This window comes from Mchenga conophoros, linkage group LG4, assembly GCF_057382185.1.
Source record: "Mchenga conophoros isolate Kocher_MC1m ecotype Shallow Benthic linkage group LG4, M_conophoros_male_GT1.1, whole genome shotgun sequence".
In the NCBI taxonomy this organism is placed as follows: domain Eukaryota; kingdom Metazoa; phylum Chordata; class Actinopteri; order Cichliformes; family Cichlidae; genus Mchenga; species Mchenga conophoros.
The window spans coordinates 28,001,891-28,019,916 of record NC_140529.1 but is presented as its reverse complement, the minus strand read 5'-3'; the positions used below and the strand labels follow the sequence as shown (position 1 = coordinate 28,019,916).

The following is an 18,026-nucleotide window of genomic DNA, read 5'->3' as shown; positions in this document are numbered from 1 at the left end:
AAACCAGAAAATTAAGAGAAAGGGGAAATGAAATGTGAAAAACATAGCACTTTTGTCTTCGAAGAAATTTTGTAGAATTTTTTTTTTTTTTTTTTAAACAAACCAATTACTTCATGTCAGCTTTGTCAGCTCTGCTGTTCAGACCGCAAAGCGCTATTGGTCGCAACGGTGGCTCCACTCATTGAGCTTTTAAGGGAAGCGGTGCTATCTATTGGCTATTCTCCAACTGTCAGAGTGCGAGTAAGCAATTAGAGATATGCAGAAAACTGTGTAGCAAATGTGTAACAAGTGGCTCATAGTTGGTGAAAGTAGAATAAATGGACTATGCACTGCCACCAAAACATGATGACTGCGTCTGCACAGCTGTGTTTGCTGGCATATTTAACTCTGACTTTGGGATTGACTTTGGGTTTGGGCCCAAACAAAAACATGGGGTTTACGTTCCTCTTACCAGCTGGAAGCACAGAGTGTTTTTACCAAAGGACGGCGATGAACGACAGCATGGAAGTTGAATACCAGGTGAGTGGAAACTTCTCTCTTTGGTGTTTGTCTGTACACGGACAGAGTTTATTCTGATGTTTGCTTTAGCCGGAAAAAGTTTGTGTATAATATGTAACTCAAAAACAAGAAACGTGTTGGACTTTGGCATTGCATAGAGAGAGATAACACAACCACTGGTGCTGCAGAAGCCATAACACAGAGGGGGAGCAAAATAACCCACAAAATGATTAATCTATCTTTATGCATTATCTCCCCACCACCCACACACACACACACACACACACAACAATGCATAAATCCAAAGAAACTTTCATTTCAAAAATTCAGAATAACCTTTGGTTAACTTCCTATAATCAGACCACAGTTAGTATCGCGGTCACTCTGTTACTGCAATCTCTTTGCAGCTGTGGTGGTGTGCTGGTTCTGAGTCATGACTCTTTATGTCTCCGTGTAGCATTAATGCATTCATTTGGAAACCTAAGTCACAATCATTAAACAACATAACTACACCTTCAGTATCCTTAAGTTCCAGTCCTGCTTCAGAAGTAAACATCTGACAAAATCCTTTTTTTTTTCAGTCAGTCACTGATAAAATTCATCAATTTCCTATCTTGGGTGTTAAACTTGTCTGACCCTGTGCTTTTCATTAACTAGTGGGTTATTTAGGTGCTGAAATAAACACTTTTAACTGCTGAGAACTGTGTGGCTAGAACTCAGACAGTGGGATAACACGTGAGCTAGGTTGTCGCTCAGGCTACTATCAGGGTTCTAATTTGAATTTCAGGCAGCTGTTGCAAATGAACCTGTAAAGTAGAGAAGCTTCACATGTAAGCTGCATGTCTGGGATGAAAAGAAATGAGCTGTGTTAGTGAATTCTGTGTGATTGTGACTTCAAACCTTTGCAAATACTGACTTCAATCCCTGTTTTTGTTACAGGTGATCGCAGGGTCAGGTCTGGATGTTGGGTTTATCCTCCTCTCACCCACCGGACATCGGCTAGTCTCTGACTTCAGGAGGTCTGATGGTATCCACATGTGCGTATCTGTTCAGTCTGAGATGAGCAGTCTCTCTTGCTCTTTAGTATTTCTATTAAAAAGTAGTTAAACAAATGTACGTAAAGAATGACTTAGATACACCTGTTCAAGTTCTTTTTAATGCAAATATTTGATCAGCTAATCACAGGGCAGTAAATGAATGTGTTTAGGCATGTAGGTATGCTCAGGATGACAAAGTAAGCATCATTTTGGGGAAGAAACGTTATTTAGGTGACTTTGAATGCAACACTGTTGTTGTTCCCAGATGGGCTGGTCATAGTATTTCAAAAACAGCTGATCTGCTGTGATTTTTGCTTCATTTCAATTCAGTTCTGTTTATATAGCTCCTTCATGACCACTGTCATCTCAAGGTGCTTTAAATTGTAGGCTACAAACCCTAAAATGATTTTAAAAAAATTTAAAAAGCAAGAAAAAAAACCCTCACAAACATAAAACCATCTTTTGGGTTTACAGAACATAATGTGTCCATCTTCCGATGGCTGCTTCTAGCAGGATAATATGCCATGATGTCACAAAGCTGTCGAACTGGTTTCTTGAATATGAAAATCAGATCACAGTTCTCAAATGGCCTCCACAGTCACCAGATCTCAATGTAATAGAGCTCCTTTGGGATGTGGTGAAAGGTGAGATTCACATCATGAATGTGCGGCTGACAAATCTGCTGCAATTGTGTGATGCCATCATTTTAATATGAACCAAAATCTCAGAGGATTGTTTACAGCGCCTTGTTGAATCTGTGCCTTGAATTAGGCACTTCTGGAGGTCAGAAGAAATCATTCTGAAGGCGCCTGTTGTGATTTTTGCTATACAAATCTGAACTGAATTAAAGGGAAGGTCTAAAGTCTACCTAATAACGTACATTTTAGCGGACATTGCGTTTTCAGTAGGAGAAATTTTTCATCACAGTTTTTCGCAGTTGTCCAGATAAACTCTTTCTTGCCCGGATGATTGAATGTGTATCAAGACATATACAATGTGGGAGATTCATATCGATCGGCCACCTGTCTTCAAAATGTTCTTTTTCCTGTAGGGTGGATCCCACAGTTGATGGAGACTACCGGTTATGTTTTGACAACAGCTTCAGTAAAATGTCAGAGAAGATGGTGTTTTTTGAGGTCGTCATTAATAATCAGAACAGCAAAAACGGAGGCCAAGATGATTGGTTAGAGACTGTAACTTCAGACAGCATGGTGGACTACAAAATGGAAGACATCAGGGTGAGAGCAGAAAATAAAATTATGCATGTCCTGGATCTAAATTTATTCTACAACTGGTTATCATATCAGCGCCATTCGTTTAAATCCACTTAATGTCTTTTTTGTCCCCCTCCAGGCGAGAATGGACTCTGTGCACCGGCACCTGGAGAAAAGCCATCAGGTCCAGGCCATGCTGAGGGCATTTGAGGCGAGAGACCGCTACCTTCTGGAGGACAACTTGTGGCGAGTGTCCTTTTGGTCCTGCGTAAACCTGTCGGTCATGCTCACTGTTGCTGTTGTTCAAATTTACACCCTCCGACGCCTCTTTGTCAACACCAAGCAGGTCCGCACATAACAAAACCATCCTTACCTCCATCGACGAAAGACTAGCAGAAAACACTCAACTGACATGGGAGCTGAATTTAAAGGAATAGTTTACATCATTTTAAAAAGCTGGTTTTTGCACTGGATTTTTTTTTAATTGTCAAAAACTGTTCCCTTTGATGCATTGTGGAAACCACTTTCTGCTTTTGTGTCATCCCTGAAATCACATTTATAGCACAGTAGTGGATGCCTGTAGCACCGGTATTTGTTAAAAGTTTCATTAGGGAAGCTAGAACGTCAGTTGTTCTCCCTTGAAAGTTTATTGAATTACAAACACTACATTTGGCACATCTAGAAACTAAGATTATCAGAACACCAAAAAACTAATTATCAGATACGTCACCTCATGAAAGCGCATGATGAAGCTTTTTAAAAGCTTTAAAAACAAAAAAACAACAAAATGATGCAAAAGAGTAACTGTAATAAAATAAATATTTATAATCATAAAAAGAAAAGTCCCTGATTAGATTTACTATATGACAGTTAAATATTACACAAAACAATAACAGTCAGGTGGCTGGGGAAAAAGGCATCAGAGTCACTTGTTTCATGCAATTGCACTTTGTGGTACTAAGGTGGAGAAGTCAGTAAAACCAGGTGTCTATTTTTATAACTGTGAGCAGTTACAGACTCTGCCATGAATCATTTTATTGTGGTAATGCTCCACCACTTGAAAGGCATTCTCTCTTTTGCATCACTGAGCAGATACATGAAAAATTATAATACAATTCTCCTGCTGCACTTTGTGAGTTGGCACCAGAACTGAAATGATACAAAACAAATGCTCTAAGGTCTTCTGGGGGATTGGGAACAGAGAACTGAAAGTACACCATGAGATTTCAAACTATTTCAGCTTTTTGTGCCCACAATCATTAGTGTCATTATCCCAAAGAAAGAAACAAAACCCTGAACCATGCCACTCAGTTTGAATTCTTCAGTTAGGCTGCAGGACTGTAACAGTGTTATTGGGAGTGCCTCTTTGTTTTGATGAAGTGAAATTAAAACGTGCTCTTCTGCTCCCATTGTTGTCATTGGAGTCATTTCACATTCACTGCGGAGCGGCCAAGGTCACTGCTGGTTTCGACGAGGGGCCGGGCGCCTGTTCAGGAACAACTGACATTAATCTCTTGGTGACACGCAGTAAAGAATTGCCGTTGACATGTTAACCCTTCAGGATCCAGTTATCAAAACAGCAAGGACACTTGTACTGTGGCGGGTGCCGGCTGAGGGATAGAAGGACCTTTTGTTTAAGCAAAGGGAAATACTAGGGAAGTGCATTTCACATTTGAATTTTAAATACTGCCTGGAAAAATCTAAATACTAAAAGCAACCGTTTATCTTTCATCAGTGTGAAAAATGTATGATTATATCTCAATTTAGTGTTGCAAGAGAAAATCTGAGAAGCTGTTATTGGAAGATGATTTGGCCCACAGAGAAACAATGATTAAAAGTTAATGTTGCAAAAATGTAGTGTTCCTGCTCATCACCACAGGATTTGTCAAGATGCATTTCTGCAGGTTGTTAAGTAGAAGGTTGCCATAGGAATATGGGCTTGTTTTAGCCCGAGAGAGGGAGAGCGAAAGCAAAGAGAAAGGAGAGGACCACCAGGAAATGCTCTATACATTATCTGAGAGAAAGAGAGAAGACCACACAAGACACAAACAGACACCAACCACCAGAGCCAGTCCCTTTATTGTACACAACACCTCTTTATTTACTCGCCTTTCTAAATCCGTTCATGTTGTTTATTCAAATCAATTAATTGCTACAGAGGCACTTGACAAGGTTTGAAGAAAAAAAAATGTTTGCAGGTTGTTTCCAATCCCCGTCTTCCAGATCCGAGAGTTGGGTTCGAAGAAAGATGGGTACGTCCATTAGGGAGAAAGGCAGTTTGCTCACAGCCTACTATATGACAAGCCATTTACAGGTTAGCCTTCCCAAGGGCAGGTCTAAGTGACAATCACAGAGATTTAAACTCTAGACCAATAAATATCTGTTTTAGTTGTTTAAAATTTGTGTACCATGGGGAGTATGGAAGATCCATTATTAAAGATCTTCAGTATAAAGACCGGATAGGAATATTTTATTCTTCCTGGTGCTGTCACTGAAAGCCAGACCTTGAGAAAGGAAGAAAAGGCACATTTTGTCTCAAGAAGCAGTGGTTTGGGATCTTGCTGCATTTTTTTTTTTTTTTTTAAAACAGCTTTTTGATTTGTCAGTCTGGCTAATTAATCATCTTTCCTTGAAGCAGACTACCATCTTAGGGAGCTTCTCTTGACAGGATGTGCCTTTGTAAACCACAAATCCCAGCACCTGCTCACCACTACTGATCAAACAAAAAAAAAAAAACAGAAAACAAGTGCCCAATGTAACTCCCAATTTCCCCTTAAAGACTTAAAAATATATATATATTTTTTTTTATTATGGTCAAATACGTTCAAAGAGCAATCAAAAGATCATCATCAAATAATCACAGCTGAACCAAGTGCACGTCCAAGTTTAGACAGATAATCCCTGTAGCAAAACCCCAAGTAACAGTCCAGGCGAAGCTGGGGGGCTGAGTTGAACATACCTGTACAGAGATGATACAATTGCTACCAAAGCATCAAAAGAAATGGGGGAAAATAAAAAATAAAAAAAATGCCCAGATTTTAAATAAAGCACAATGAAATAATCTCTTTTCCCGCCTTTATTGAAGTCTAATCTATGAAATGAGTGCTAGTGCTTTCTTTAATTTGATGACTACCGTTGTATTTTGACATTTTGGGCTTGGATTATGATCGATAGCATGCTTTGTCATGTACCCTATAATAAAATGAGAGATAAGCTAACTCCCCAGAATAGGCCAGCTATATACAGGATCATTTTATGCATGGAAGCATAAGTGAGAGAAAATTTCCTTGAAAATTAAGCCCAGACAGAGACGTAACATCTGATCTATACTTAATACCACCTTTACGCTCTGAATCACAGATCTGTCCACACACCCCTCAGCTTCATCAAGTTTTATCCTCTCCGAGAGAAAACTGTACCGTGTGCGCCGTTCTATTTAAATCCGCTAATCCAGGAATTAACTCTCCTCCAAGGCTGTAGGCCTCACTGAGGTATGACTGAGACTAGAAGGATTAAAATTCAAGACGTGATCATCTCCAAATTAGTGGAGAAAGCTTCCCAGAAAGTGCAGACAGCATCCATCCCACCCCTCCCCCCGGACTTTTGTGCATAGTGTTATGGTAACAAGCTACAGCATCCCTGCTATGAGTGGCTTAATGTAAGGCTAGGCGGTTAGAAGTGCTTGGATTATAACGGTCAATGAATAACATTTCATTGAGGAAAATAATAGTTGAAGGAGGAACCGAAGCTATTTCTCTCAGTGTCAAACAACCCTGCTCTGTATCTTTTTTTTTTCTTTGTTTTTACACTCTGTTGAGATTAAGATTTCATTTTAAAGCTACATGTATAACTGTCATTTAAAAAGGACAAATTCACTCAAATAAAGCAACACAAGGGAAGAAAAAAGAACAGTGATAATAAGCCATTGTTTTTCCAATATGAAATCAGGAGACCCGAGAGAACAGCTGGTTATGGGTGTATATTACAAAGACCAACCTAGACTTGAACGTCCAGGCTTATTTTGAAGGGGAAAAAAAGTAGGGCGGAGGGGAGAGAAAAAAATCAGCCTGTACCAGTTAATAACTTAATAAATGTACTTCTGCTGAGAACCTTGCCAGGAAATAAACTGTAAAGGAAATTAACCAGTTATTACATTTAAAAAATATTGAATCTGACACATCATCTCCTAATGACAGAAGCTGAATGCATCTCACAGATGAGCCATTTGTTTTCCTCTTTTAGAGCAGTCAAATGCAATATTCAAGTGGTTAAGGGCTTGCTTTCTTTCCTGCGCATTTATAAACACATTATTAGCAGCTTATTAACATTGCTTGAACAGACATCAATGCGGCTGGATGTTGCATGTTATGCACTACTATCAGTCAGCCCCTCCCCTTGAGCCCCCGCCCCTGCCTATATTGTGCAGATACACACATCCACACACAAATACACACACTCTTAGGTGGACTCGGCCACAGGTCTAGTCTAGCAGGGAGGGCTCAGCAGGGCGAATAATGGTGGGCCGGTGAGAAGGAGCACCAGGGGGTCTTCGGCTGTAACGAGGAGAGAAAAACCAGGACAAGAAGTGAGATGTGCTCTCAAAGAGGCAGTGAAGAAACCAAACTTCCCAAACAGAAGCAGAAGAGAGAGAAGAACGGAAGAAGAGTGACAAAGAGAAACTTGAGACTCAGGAAAGAATGACGCATACAGAAATAATAGGTATGTATACAAACGACAGACAAACCACAAACCATGCCTGGAACTCTCGAAAGAAACACGATGATGTGACGTCAAAGACAAAGTGTTAGAGAGTCTGTGCGACAAAAATCACAGTAACACCTTCCACGCATTGCTGGTCACATCATAAAACTTACCTGGGAATATTGGGAGGGACACGAGCAGGCCGGGAGGGGATCTGTGGGGGTGCACTGAAGGGATCCTGACTGCTATTGAAGGCATTGATGGGCGGGCCTGGGCGGGAGGGGATTGGGGGTGCACCAAAGGCCGGGGAGGGATTGAGTGGTGCTCCAAATGCAGGGGAAGGGTTCAAGGGAGGTCCTGGTGTTGGTCCCCTCACAGCAGGTGGACGGCTGGGGGGTTGGGATGATGTAGGAGTTGGCCTGCGCTGAGCGGTCGGACTGAGAAAAAGTTTAGTGCATGACAAACGGAAAGGAAAATGAAAACCAACACAAAGATCACATGAATTCTCCTGTGTGATTAGAGAAAGAGTGTTTCAACTATTACATTCACACCCCGTTAACCCTCACCTGGCTTCCTGCATCCAGGAGTCATTTACAGGTGGCGGTACTGGGGTGGAGATTGTGTTGGCACTGATGTCGCCAATAATGACCAGTGCTTCCTTGAGTGCATGATACATGCGCAGCATTTCGTCTCTACGCTGGGCCTGGTCAGCCGACTCCTCCATCAGGATGTTCTGATCCCCAGATGAATAGAGGTAGGCCAGAAGCTCTGAGTGGATGAAGTCCTTCGCCTATAAGGAGGACATATTAATCAAGACAGAATCTTTAGATATGGAGCAGGAAAATGGCTGTAGTATGTGGTTCCAATTAATAAGATATTATGGGGTTAATACTTACTCATAAAAGAAAAATACGCATATATCTGTGACCAAAAATATTTGAAAGTCTTGGCAAAAGAGCTGCTTACTAGACAGTCGTGTAGGAGTTTGTTACAAGTGTGTGTATGTGTAGTTGCTGGACTGCTAGAAGATGTCAAAGTAGGCTCACTAAAATAATAAATCAGAATAAATGGACAGTGGGCAAGTTACTGTGAGGATGCCTCATAAATTCTCTTAATTGCTTCAAGTTTAGGAACTTGTGTCAAAATAAAATGCACGACTAATGCCAATAACAAAAAACAAGAAAACTAAAAACTGTTCTCCATAGTTCTACAGCAAATACACTTAGTACTGTAAGTACAATTAAAAGCTTGTTTTAAGAAAGACAACGATCAACAGAACTAGTAAAAAACATGCTACGTCCTCCCACAGTTCACAGAAATACACTTTGAGTGCGTAGGAGGGATACTGTGTGGAAGTGCAATATTTTAGGACGTGCAGAGTGTTGCAATAGTACATGCTCTCATTTAAAGTTTAGGTTGAGATACAGTTACTGTTGGCATTTTTCACAGGACATATCCTCACAATTAGGATCCGCTTTAACCAGAAACTGTGCTTGAATGTATTATGCACTGTATGAAGTGGCTGTCATAGAGAATCTGCAGAAAAGAAGCCAATTAAGCTCTAAGTGAAATACAGTGCAGTGTTGCAGTAACAGACCCAGAACATGCAGACACTGTCAGGATATATATTCTTCTCATATTGTATTTCCGATGGTTGAATAGTGCTGGAAAACACCACACCTTTCAGGCATTACACAGTATGGGTGTGGGCACCAACTGTTTTCTGCAACTATCAACCGATTGAACCCATTTCATGGTGCAACTGCATAACTTTGTAACTTAAATACGCATGTCACTTCCCACAGTATGGCCCACCGCAACATGATCACTGCTCCGTCAGAGAAATTGCACACTGCTATGCCCAACTTATAAAAACAAACCCTTCCCCCCCAAAAGAAATTTTTCAATGTGATTGGATAACTCTACTTCTAGCGTATTTCGAGTCTAGTCAATTACTTTGGTCTGGTGGTGAGAACTGCTGAACTTACGCTGTTGATCATGAGATGCATGATGGTCTTGGGCACAAGATCTCTGATAGATTTGTTTATGATGCTGATGTACGAGTCCACCAGGTTGCGTATGGTTTCCACCTGCCGTTCCAACTGAGGATCCATGGAGAATGTATCTGCAGGGCAAGGCTCTTCATTCTCCTCCTTAACCACAACATCAAAACACAAAACAGCAAAGATGAAGCAGAATTATAGCCTACACACATCTACTTCCTGTAATAGGAGCAGATATGAAAATTCTCCTGAAAATGTAAAGAGAGAAAAAGCGCTATAGAGTGTTTATAGTTGCACAGTAAGTCCAAACTCTGAGCTTGATTATGAATGCTTTCTGGTTCTTTAATGGAAAAGAACCAGTCAAACAGAAATACTTTGTTACATACCTGGTCCTTTTCTGGATAAACTCCAGCCCTGAGGAAAGACGCTTTCCAGCTGTCCACATCGTCCTGAGTATCACATGCCAGTTCTATTTGGCGAAGATCCTTGTACACGTTCCTGTAGAGATAAACAAGTGGCTGTGTGTAGCCTCACTCCAATACACAAATTCATGCACACACAAGGAAAAGATAGGCCTGCAGGAATACCGGTCAACAAGTACGGGTTTTATTATTAACACGACTGACCTCTGTTCAGTGTTGAAGATTGCAAAGATGTGCTTTGTGGACATAAAGCCTTTCTCAACATCTCTGAGCTTCAGGTTATCCAAGGGAAGCATATACTTCTTTTCTTTTTCCTAGCATGAGAAAAAAAACGTTTTTACACACGACACAAAGTAATAATAACAGGCAAACCTTGAACATATAACAGAGAACACATAAGGACTTCTACACAGTGCTGTAGTGAAATTTTTTAAACCTCCCAATAGTCAAGACATTTCTCATGATGTGAATAACATTTACTGAAATTTACAAAAGCATTGAAAAACAAATAAAATTCAAAAATAAATTTCAGAGTCAAGTTTTCAGAAAATGACCGATGGTACTAAAACATATGAAGCTTTCCTCAAAGCAGACTAGTAGAAAAATTATTCATCAGGTTGGGATTTTATAGAGAGCCTTCTTTGTCCTTAATGGCATCAAATTTTTCTGGTATTCCCCCCAAACTTTGGAGGCCTTTTCAAATTCTAATTTCTCTGTGGGAAACAAAAACCCTTACTCTTTTTCAGTTCTTCATTTGCTTTCTTTAAATACCACAGAAAATGTTCTCTGTTTGAATATTTCACTTAACTCAAAAATGTTACTTATAGAACTTCTAAATGATTTGATGTGTAACCCCTACATACTATGTAGGGTTGAAGAGCTCTGATTTCAACTGTAGGCTGTAGATGAAAATCACAGAGCGTTGCTCTGATACTTCGACACCAATGAGCAGACATGATGGAATGCATTTCCTCTGTGTGGACGACCACCAGGCTGGTGGGATGAAGAAATGCATGATGAGTGTGAGGAGGAGGAGCATGAGGGAGCTCTAGGGGGATGGGGTGCCAGCTTTCGCTGTTGAGCAAAGACATCTGGAAGCATTTATGTCTGCACAACCACAGAGAGTGGGGTGCAGGCCCAAGAGTTACATCACTCAGTTCCTCATGATTCCCCGCCCTCACGACACATACACACTCGCAAAAAAAGAAAAGAAAAAAAAAAACAGGGGCTAAGTCTTTAACTGCACGTGCAAAGACAAACAAACAGACAAGCCTGACTAAAGCGAACAAATACATAAAACTGAACTTTGTGCGTGTGCATAACGACGCACTTGCACACCCAATTCCTAAATCATTTAGGCTGACTCATGTGAACAAGTGTCTACACACATGCACACTTGTACACACAATCACCCCCTCCCTCTGCTCTGGCCCCCGTAACCCAGTACGATTTCCTGCAAATTCCAAAGTCAGATCCCGGCTGGAACATTTCAGCCCGCCTGCCACGTCAGTTTGCCTCCACCATCGTACCGCTCCTTTCTCTTCGACTTTTCACAAAAGGCTACCAACGTGAGGACGCCCTTTCAGTTAACGTTTGTGTGTGTGTGTATATATTTTAAATGATGACTTCTTTTTTAAAAAAAAAATAATAATAATCTTGGTGGAAGAATGGATACAACTAAGGACGATCAAGTGGGTGAGCAATGTGATGATTTTTTTTTTATGAATTTCATGCTATTAAAAGTATTCAAACTTTCATTTTAGTTAAATCAGTTAAGTCTGATCATTTTAAGTTTATCCATCAGGGCACGCATGCTTCTTGGAGTGAACATTTGTCTCCTTTCCTTGAATTCGAGACTCAGTACATATCTTTTCTACAAAACATATTTAGACACTGCTGTTTAGCCAAGAGGGGCTGGCACGAGTCACTCGCCTGAGTCACTTTAAACATATTGTTGTAATGGTTAAAATGTTTCATGTAATGCTGCATTTTCACACAAAAAACTTAAATTTTAAGTTTTCTGTTGTTTTAGTAATAAGCAGTTCCTATATACACGTGGCTTTTTCTTCATATGTATGATTACTGAGATAATATTTACTCTTTGTGTCCTCGGTCCTACAGTTGCAGCATGCAGACGTAATGACCTCTGGGTCCTTCCTCCCATCAGAGTCCTTCTCACCCCTCAACCCCCACCTCGCCTGCCCAGTGTTCAGACTACCTGTTCATCAGGCTGCAGCTGAACAGTAGTCTGCACATTGGTTAGGCTAGGCTGGGAAATGACACCAAATCCTCATTTGGGATAGTTTATATTAGCAGCAGCGTCTTAACCACACAGCAACTCTTCTCACCTCCTCATTTTTGTACCAGGACAGGGACTCAGCAGTCAGGACAAACCAGTATTCCTTGGAGCCTCCTTTCATGATGCTGATGTTGATGGTTAGCCAGCCTTTCCTGATCACCTGTATGGTCAGGAGAATATGACGGAGAAGGGTTGTAGGGAGAGAGGGGTACCAGGAGGATTGAGGGAAAGCTTTAACAATGAGGTTCATGCACTGGCGAAATGTGGACCCCATAAAGTTCCATTAATTATGGGATTTAACAACAATAAAACCTTACCCGCTTACCTGCTGGGCCTTGGTATGTTTGTGTTTTTTTCTTTTTATGTACATATTAAACATTGTACCTAAACAAATCTAATTTACTTAACTAGGTATCACAAAAGAGAGAATCTGAAAATGCTAAACTATGACAAAATGGAGTGACTAAAGAACAGAAAAACATGCACATTTATCTAGTATATACACATGTAATATGGATGACTATATACAAAAGCATTACAAGGTTGAAAAGAGGGATGTAGGCCTCATTGTCTATAGTCCACAGTAAGGAAATGACCAAATGGGTCCTGATAGTACCCACAGCATGGCTGCTCTGATACAAAGTCAAAAACCAAAGGTCGACGGTGGTATGTTAATGCCAGCGGGTCAGTAAAGCCTAGCCTATGCACTGGAAGTTAGAGAGCAGCATTGTTAATGGGTTTAGCTGAACTTTGAGAAAAGAGTGTTAATTACTTGATTTTAAAAGAAAGAGGTAAAGAAGGAAAAGTGATTTGTAGCGAAGGAGATTAAACACAGAGCCAAGCAGATGGACGGAGTTAGCAGAGATCACAAGCGGGACAAAAAATTTAAAAGCAAAGAAAAATCTGAAGTGGAGAGCTGGAGAGGGAATCAATTTAGGAAGAGTCCATGCATTATGGAGAAACCAGTGTAACCATGGTCTCTCCATTTTCTCACACAGAGCTTCATGCATTTCAAGTGCAGTATGTGAAACTATCTTTGAGAAGTGTGCTTTTTTGCAGACTGCATCTAAGTGGAAATGTCCATTTCAAAACCTGCTTTAGACCTCTCTCCTGCACTCCTTTTCCACCCAGGAGAGGACTGGAGTGAGCAATGGGAAATAAAGGTTAATTGGTTCAAAAGCGCCAACATAAACATGGGAGAGGAGTTAGGAATGCAGAAGCTAGTCGTGGTAGTTTGCCTTGGCATGAACATAACGTAACTTTTCAGAGCAATAAAAGGACTTAAATCCAGAGGATTTAAGGCAGGTAGAAATACTGCTTCCTGTTTTAATGTAAGCTTGCATAAGTGATGTGAGGATTTCACAGGTGAGATGTTCTTGTTTCTGTAGTCAGTTAAATCTAAATTTTTGTGATGCAATGGTTAATTAAAGGTGTTAGATTACATCAGAGTCAAAGGAAAGAAATTCATAGGATTGGTGTAAAAAAATAAAAATAATGACATTTTGAATTTGTCTTGTCAAATATTAAAAAAAGAAAATCAAAATGACCAAAACCCCCAAAACATTTCATTTAATTAAAGAAATCCCAAAGTCATAATCAATCATAGTACAAATACAGCTTTGATTAGTAAGAAGGTATCTTTTAGAATGTAATGAATTTAATCTAACAACCAATCCATAAAGGAAATGAGTAATTATTATTATTATTATTATTTGTTCCACTCTCAATACCCATTTTGTCCCCAGTGACACTTCGGATGATTTCCACAAGGCAAACTTTTGAGTCACCATGCATGAGGCAGCAGCAGAGGTAAAAACCCAAGGACAGGAGAACTGACGCCTCCACGGTTACTGGTGGAAGAGTTCCTTGTTATCTTTCTCTGGTCCTTAACAGAGAGAACAAAGCACTGCCAAGTGCCAAAAGCCTTTATGGGCACAAAATAATTCATATCTTTTTCATATTATTCAATAGAGAAAATGTTAGTAGCAACCAAAATGTAGAATTAATGACAATTACTGTCATATTAAAGTGATGAATTACAGAAGTCAATGTGCCGAGTGTTACTCTAAAGATAGTCCAAATTACTGGACTGCGTGCTGATGTCAGAATTGTAATTGATATCACTTTAAGTCAGTCCTGAGACTCTACCTTTTCCTCGTAGACCTCTCCTAGTGCGTCAAGCTGCAGAGAGGTACAACAATTCATTATGATGAAAGTATAAAGTGCTATTTGCTATAGCTAGCTGTTTAAACAGTTATTTCATAGCAGCCTGTTTTTGAAGCCTAACTATACCAGCTGACCTTTCTGTGATGGCCTCAGTTCTTCTGCATGAGTTACCCCTACTGCCCCGGGCAGGGTGTGGGTTTGAGGGGTACTTACCAGAATCTCACCCTGCAGTAACAGGAGGGGGGGAGGGGGGAGATTAAAGCCAAAAAAAAAAAAAAAAAAAAAAAAAAAAGGGGGGAGTAGTATAAAATCAAAGCCAAAATAAATAAGGTAAGGAAGCAAAGAAATGAAGATGAAGGACAAGATGTAGGAGGAAAGAGGAGAAGAAGAGGAGTGAAGCAGTAATGAGGAAGGTTGAAAAGAAGATGGTAAAATGGCAGGAATGACAGTTTGAAGGAAGTGCACACACACAGGAGGAAAACAGAGGAAATCCATTTGGCAACCAGAGAAAGGAAGATGAAGAGAGAGGAGAAAGAGGTATAGAGAGAAAGAGAGAGCAAGAGAATTACATGCAATTAGAATTACTTCAAGTATACCACAATTTGGTTATGTCATATTTGTTGCTCAGTTGATAGGTGCAGGATCCATGCACATTCTGTATTCTGTAGCAAAGGATGCTTGTGAGTTAATGGGAAGGCAAAACAATCAATATAATTTGGGGATCAATTGCTACTTTGCTTCACACCATCATGCCTAGATCACATGCAAACAGCAATTAATAACAGCCAGAGACAAATGCTCGTTAAAAATAAATAAATAAATAACAATAAAGCAGTGAAGCAGGGTCTTCTTTAAGTTCACTAAGGCAACTCTCCCCTTACTGAAAATGCCATTGAGGCTAATTAGCGGGAATACAATCATATTAAAAATTGTCTCAAATACACTTTACAATTTAAACAAACTTTTCAACAAAACACTGAATAAAATAGAAAAGGAGAGGTACCAGCTTTGTAACAATATTGGCAAAGACCAGCCAGTTGAACATGAGGATTAGAAAAGATTGGGACTGGATACAGTCAGTGTCATTAACAGTTAGGTAGGTCAAGATAGATTAATGGCCAAGGGTCTTTATCACTGCTAAGTTATGTCAGGTATGCTCACTAGGTTTATTAACAGGTTGGTAATGGGAGGCGTCAGTAAAGGAAGATTAAATCTGGGATTGGTGAGAAGCTGACCGAGCAAACATACCTGGTTCGGTATGGCCCTCTTCTTGTTCGCAGCCGTGTTCCTCTGCTGAGCACTGTCATCACATAAAGAGATCACAACACACCTTATACCACATCTCTAAAATACACAAGTATTCACAAGTGACTTGTGTGGGTTTACCTAAGATGTTCATGGCGTCATTATTATTGAACCAATACATACACACATGGATGTGGAAGTAGGCTGGGGAAGAATTTGCACTACATGGGGACTATAATGGTCTTACAAATGCTATAAGACAAAACCCTCAATCTTTTCTGTTTGCCCACCTGTTGTTGCCGTACACTGGGGAGCTACCATCATCCAGCCTTCTGTAGTCAAGACTGAAAGTGATGTCATGAGAACCGTTAAACAGCCCTTGCTTACCGCCGACAAGTTTCATCAATCCGCTTGCCATGCAGAGGATAAACCTTCACACACGCACACACTCTGGGGCTTGCTTTGTTATTGGTCAATGAAACAACCCACACAGAGCAGGGAAGCGTCACTCAACTACATGCTACTGTAACTACTATGCTAAAAAGAACACGAATTCAACCACAAACTGCTTAGGGATATACCACAAACGCAGTGAACACTTTGCAATGTGCAAATTAGTTTCCAGTGCACAAAAGCATCTAAAGTCAATGCAGTAAAACGTCAGCACTTTCTCTCTTCATTGCCAACATAAGTAGTGTTTATAGTCAAGCAACCGAGCATGCTTGACTTTGTTTGGAGGCTCAGCAAGTAATGCTGCATGCAGTGGGGAGAAGTCGGCATCTAAAGTGACCTTGATCAATGTAACATCCACTTTACTGAGAGGGAGAGATATGTGCTAAATGACTAATTGGCATGCTGCACACTGAGGCACAGTAGTTTACAACATGTATGTAATTATAAGCTGGAGCTCTGCACTCAATAGTCCAAATCATCCAACTGCAACCCTGTAAGCTTGCTAACATCCAATACCATCAGCGGGAGGTAACACGGATGTTCGGTTTGGCTTAAGCCGCCTACTTTGATTTGACACAAACTAACACTTTTTGTGAAGTCTTTACCCACTCATCGACTTGCTGTTGACTCCAGTAATCTTTACCCCATCTATCGCTCCTCTGCTTTTCATTGGGACTTCTCCACAACCATGTGACTAGAAACTAGAGAGCAGAAACTAGTTTCTCTAAAAATGCATAATTACCTCACTCTCCAATTTCAAACCAAACCAACGGGTTTGCTCTCTCATAGTTAATCAGTATACGACACATGCACATTCTACTGAAAGTGTGCAGAGCTGTGAGCCAGACTGCTGTGTGCGTGCCATTTATATGACAGACGCCACGGAAAACTAAGGGAAAACAAGCTACATAGTGCCTTGGCTAGCATTTTCAGACAATCATCTATGGACACAAACTTATTATAGGAAATGACTGGAATCAGGAGCAGTGCAGTGATTGTCAAGGGTCTAAAGTGAGAGCTGGATTGCATGCGTATTGATTGCTGAAAGTTATCGTATTACATGTCTTTTCTTTTTAAAAAAAAAAAAAAATCAATGGAACCACACGTTCGGACAAAAGGCAAATTAAAGTTCATCAAACTTGCCCTCAGTGAGACACTTGTCACAGACAGCAGGCTGTAAATTGGGCTGGAGAAGGTGGAGGTGAGAGGGGTACTTACTTAGCAAAGCCTATGAAGTCCTCATGGTTGGTGTTGATGTAGGACAGCTCAATGTCAATCAGCAGCAGAACCTTAGCAGAAAGTTATGATTAAGAGGGAGAGGTCACAATTAAACACCAATTACAGTGAGCACAAAATAGAAAGTCTCCCTTGTGATATTACACACTGAACAAAAATAAACCCTGACATTTAAAACTAAATTCACACAGTCATTGTGATACAGCCCATCAGTACTGCATTAGTGATGCAGTGGAGTTGAGAATAGGAATTTCAGCTCAACTTGTTTTGATTTCTGGTTAAAAGTGTTGCTACCAGGACTGAAACTCTAGCGTGGACAATTTAAACCTGAAACGAAATAAATACGTTTTTCCTTCTCTCTCAGAAGCCAGATTTCTGTGAAAATTTAGCAGAAATGAGTCAAATTAACAGGAAGTTGGAATATATTTAAAGCACATGTGGCCAATTAAACTTTTTTCCCCTGAATATTAAAGAGATTAGAATCTATGTTGACTCATTTGGTCAAACTATCAGTTACGAATTCACTTGCAGCACTAAATACCAATGATGACTAGGACTACACACACACACACACAGTTGCAAACCTTATGGAAAAAAAAAAACCTGATAATGCATGCAGTGTTATAATATACAGGATATAACAGGCATCTGTTTTTTTTTTCTTAAATGTATGCATCCACCTGCAGCTCTGATAACCACAAATATGAATAGACTTGAGACAAAACATTTTATAACATGGTTGTGCGTCACTG

At 40.2% G+C, this 18,026-nt stretch overlaps 2 protein-coding genes across 9 annotated transcripts in view; one reads left to right on the top strand and one right to left on the bottom strand.

The window, feature by feature from the left end:
• Positions 1-3,501, top strand: LOC146576309 (transmembrane emp24 domain-containing protein 1-like). Its single transcript, XM_085271492.1, has 4 exons — positions 1-519; positions 1,438-1,535; positions 2,587-2,773; positions 2,889-3,501. The coding sequence occupies exons 1-4, from the start codon at positions 325-327 to the stop codon at positions 3,105-3,107; spliced, it is 699 nt and encodes a 232-aa protein (XP_085127618.1). The 5' UTR covers positions 1-324; the 3' UTR covers positions 3,108-3,501.
• Positions 3,502-4,809: 1,308 nt separating this feature from the next.
• The window catches only part of dnm2a (dynamin 2a), a 33,043-nt gene continuing 19,826 nt past the window's right edge, over positions 4,810-18,026 (bottom strand). For 2 of the 8 annotated variants that reach the window (XM_085271489.1, XM_085271486.1), the window contains exons 12-21: positions 17,257-17,327; positions 15,589-15,640; positions 14,554-14,565; positions 12,224-12,334; positions 10,080-10,189; positions 9,840-9,951; positions 9,439-9,603; positions 8,017-8,240; positions 7,624-7,887; positions 4,810-7,302 (exon numbers count right to left, since the gene is read on the bottom strand). In XM_085271489.1, coding sequence (XP_085127615.1) covers positions 7,230-7,302; positions 7,624-7,887; positions 8,017-8,240; positions 9,439-9,603; positions 9,840-9,951; positions 10,080-10,189; positions 12,224-12,334; positions 14,554-14,565; positions 15,589-15,640; positions 17,257-17,327 — 1,194 coding nt within the window. In that variant the 3' untranslated portion in view covers positions 4,810-7,229. Of the gene's footprint in view, positions 7,303-7,623; positions 7,888-8,012; positions 8,241-9,438; positions 9,604-9,839; positions 9,952-10,079; positions 10,190-12,223; positions 12,335-14,322; positions 14,356-14,553; positions 14,566-15,588; positions 15,641-15,875; positions 15,930-17,256; positions 17,328-18,026 lie in introns of those variants that run through there. The other 6 variants (XM_085271482.1, XM_085271483.1, XM_085271484.1 and 3 more) reach the window with 6 other exon arrangements.

Excerpts from the sequence above, each read along its gene's own strand:
- LOC146576309 (XM_085271492.1), top strand. The coding sequence starts at position 325 with ATGCACTGCCACCAAAACATGATGACTGCGTCTGCACAGCTGTGTTTG. Across the intron at positions 520-1,437 it reads GCATGGAAGTTGAATACCAG|GTGATCGCAGGGTCAGGTCT; the intron begins GTGAGTGGAAAC and ends TTTTTGTTACAG. Across the intron at positions 2,774-2,888 it reads ACAAAATGGAAGACATCAGG|GCGAGAATGGACTCTGTGCA; the intron begins GTGAGAGCAGAA and ends GTCCCCCTCCAG.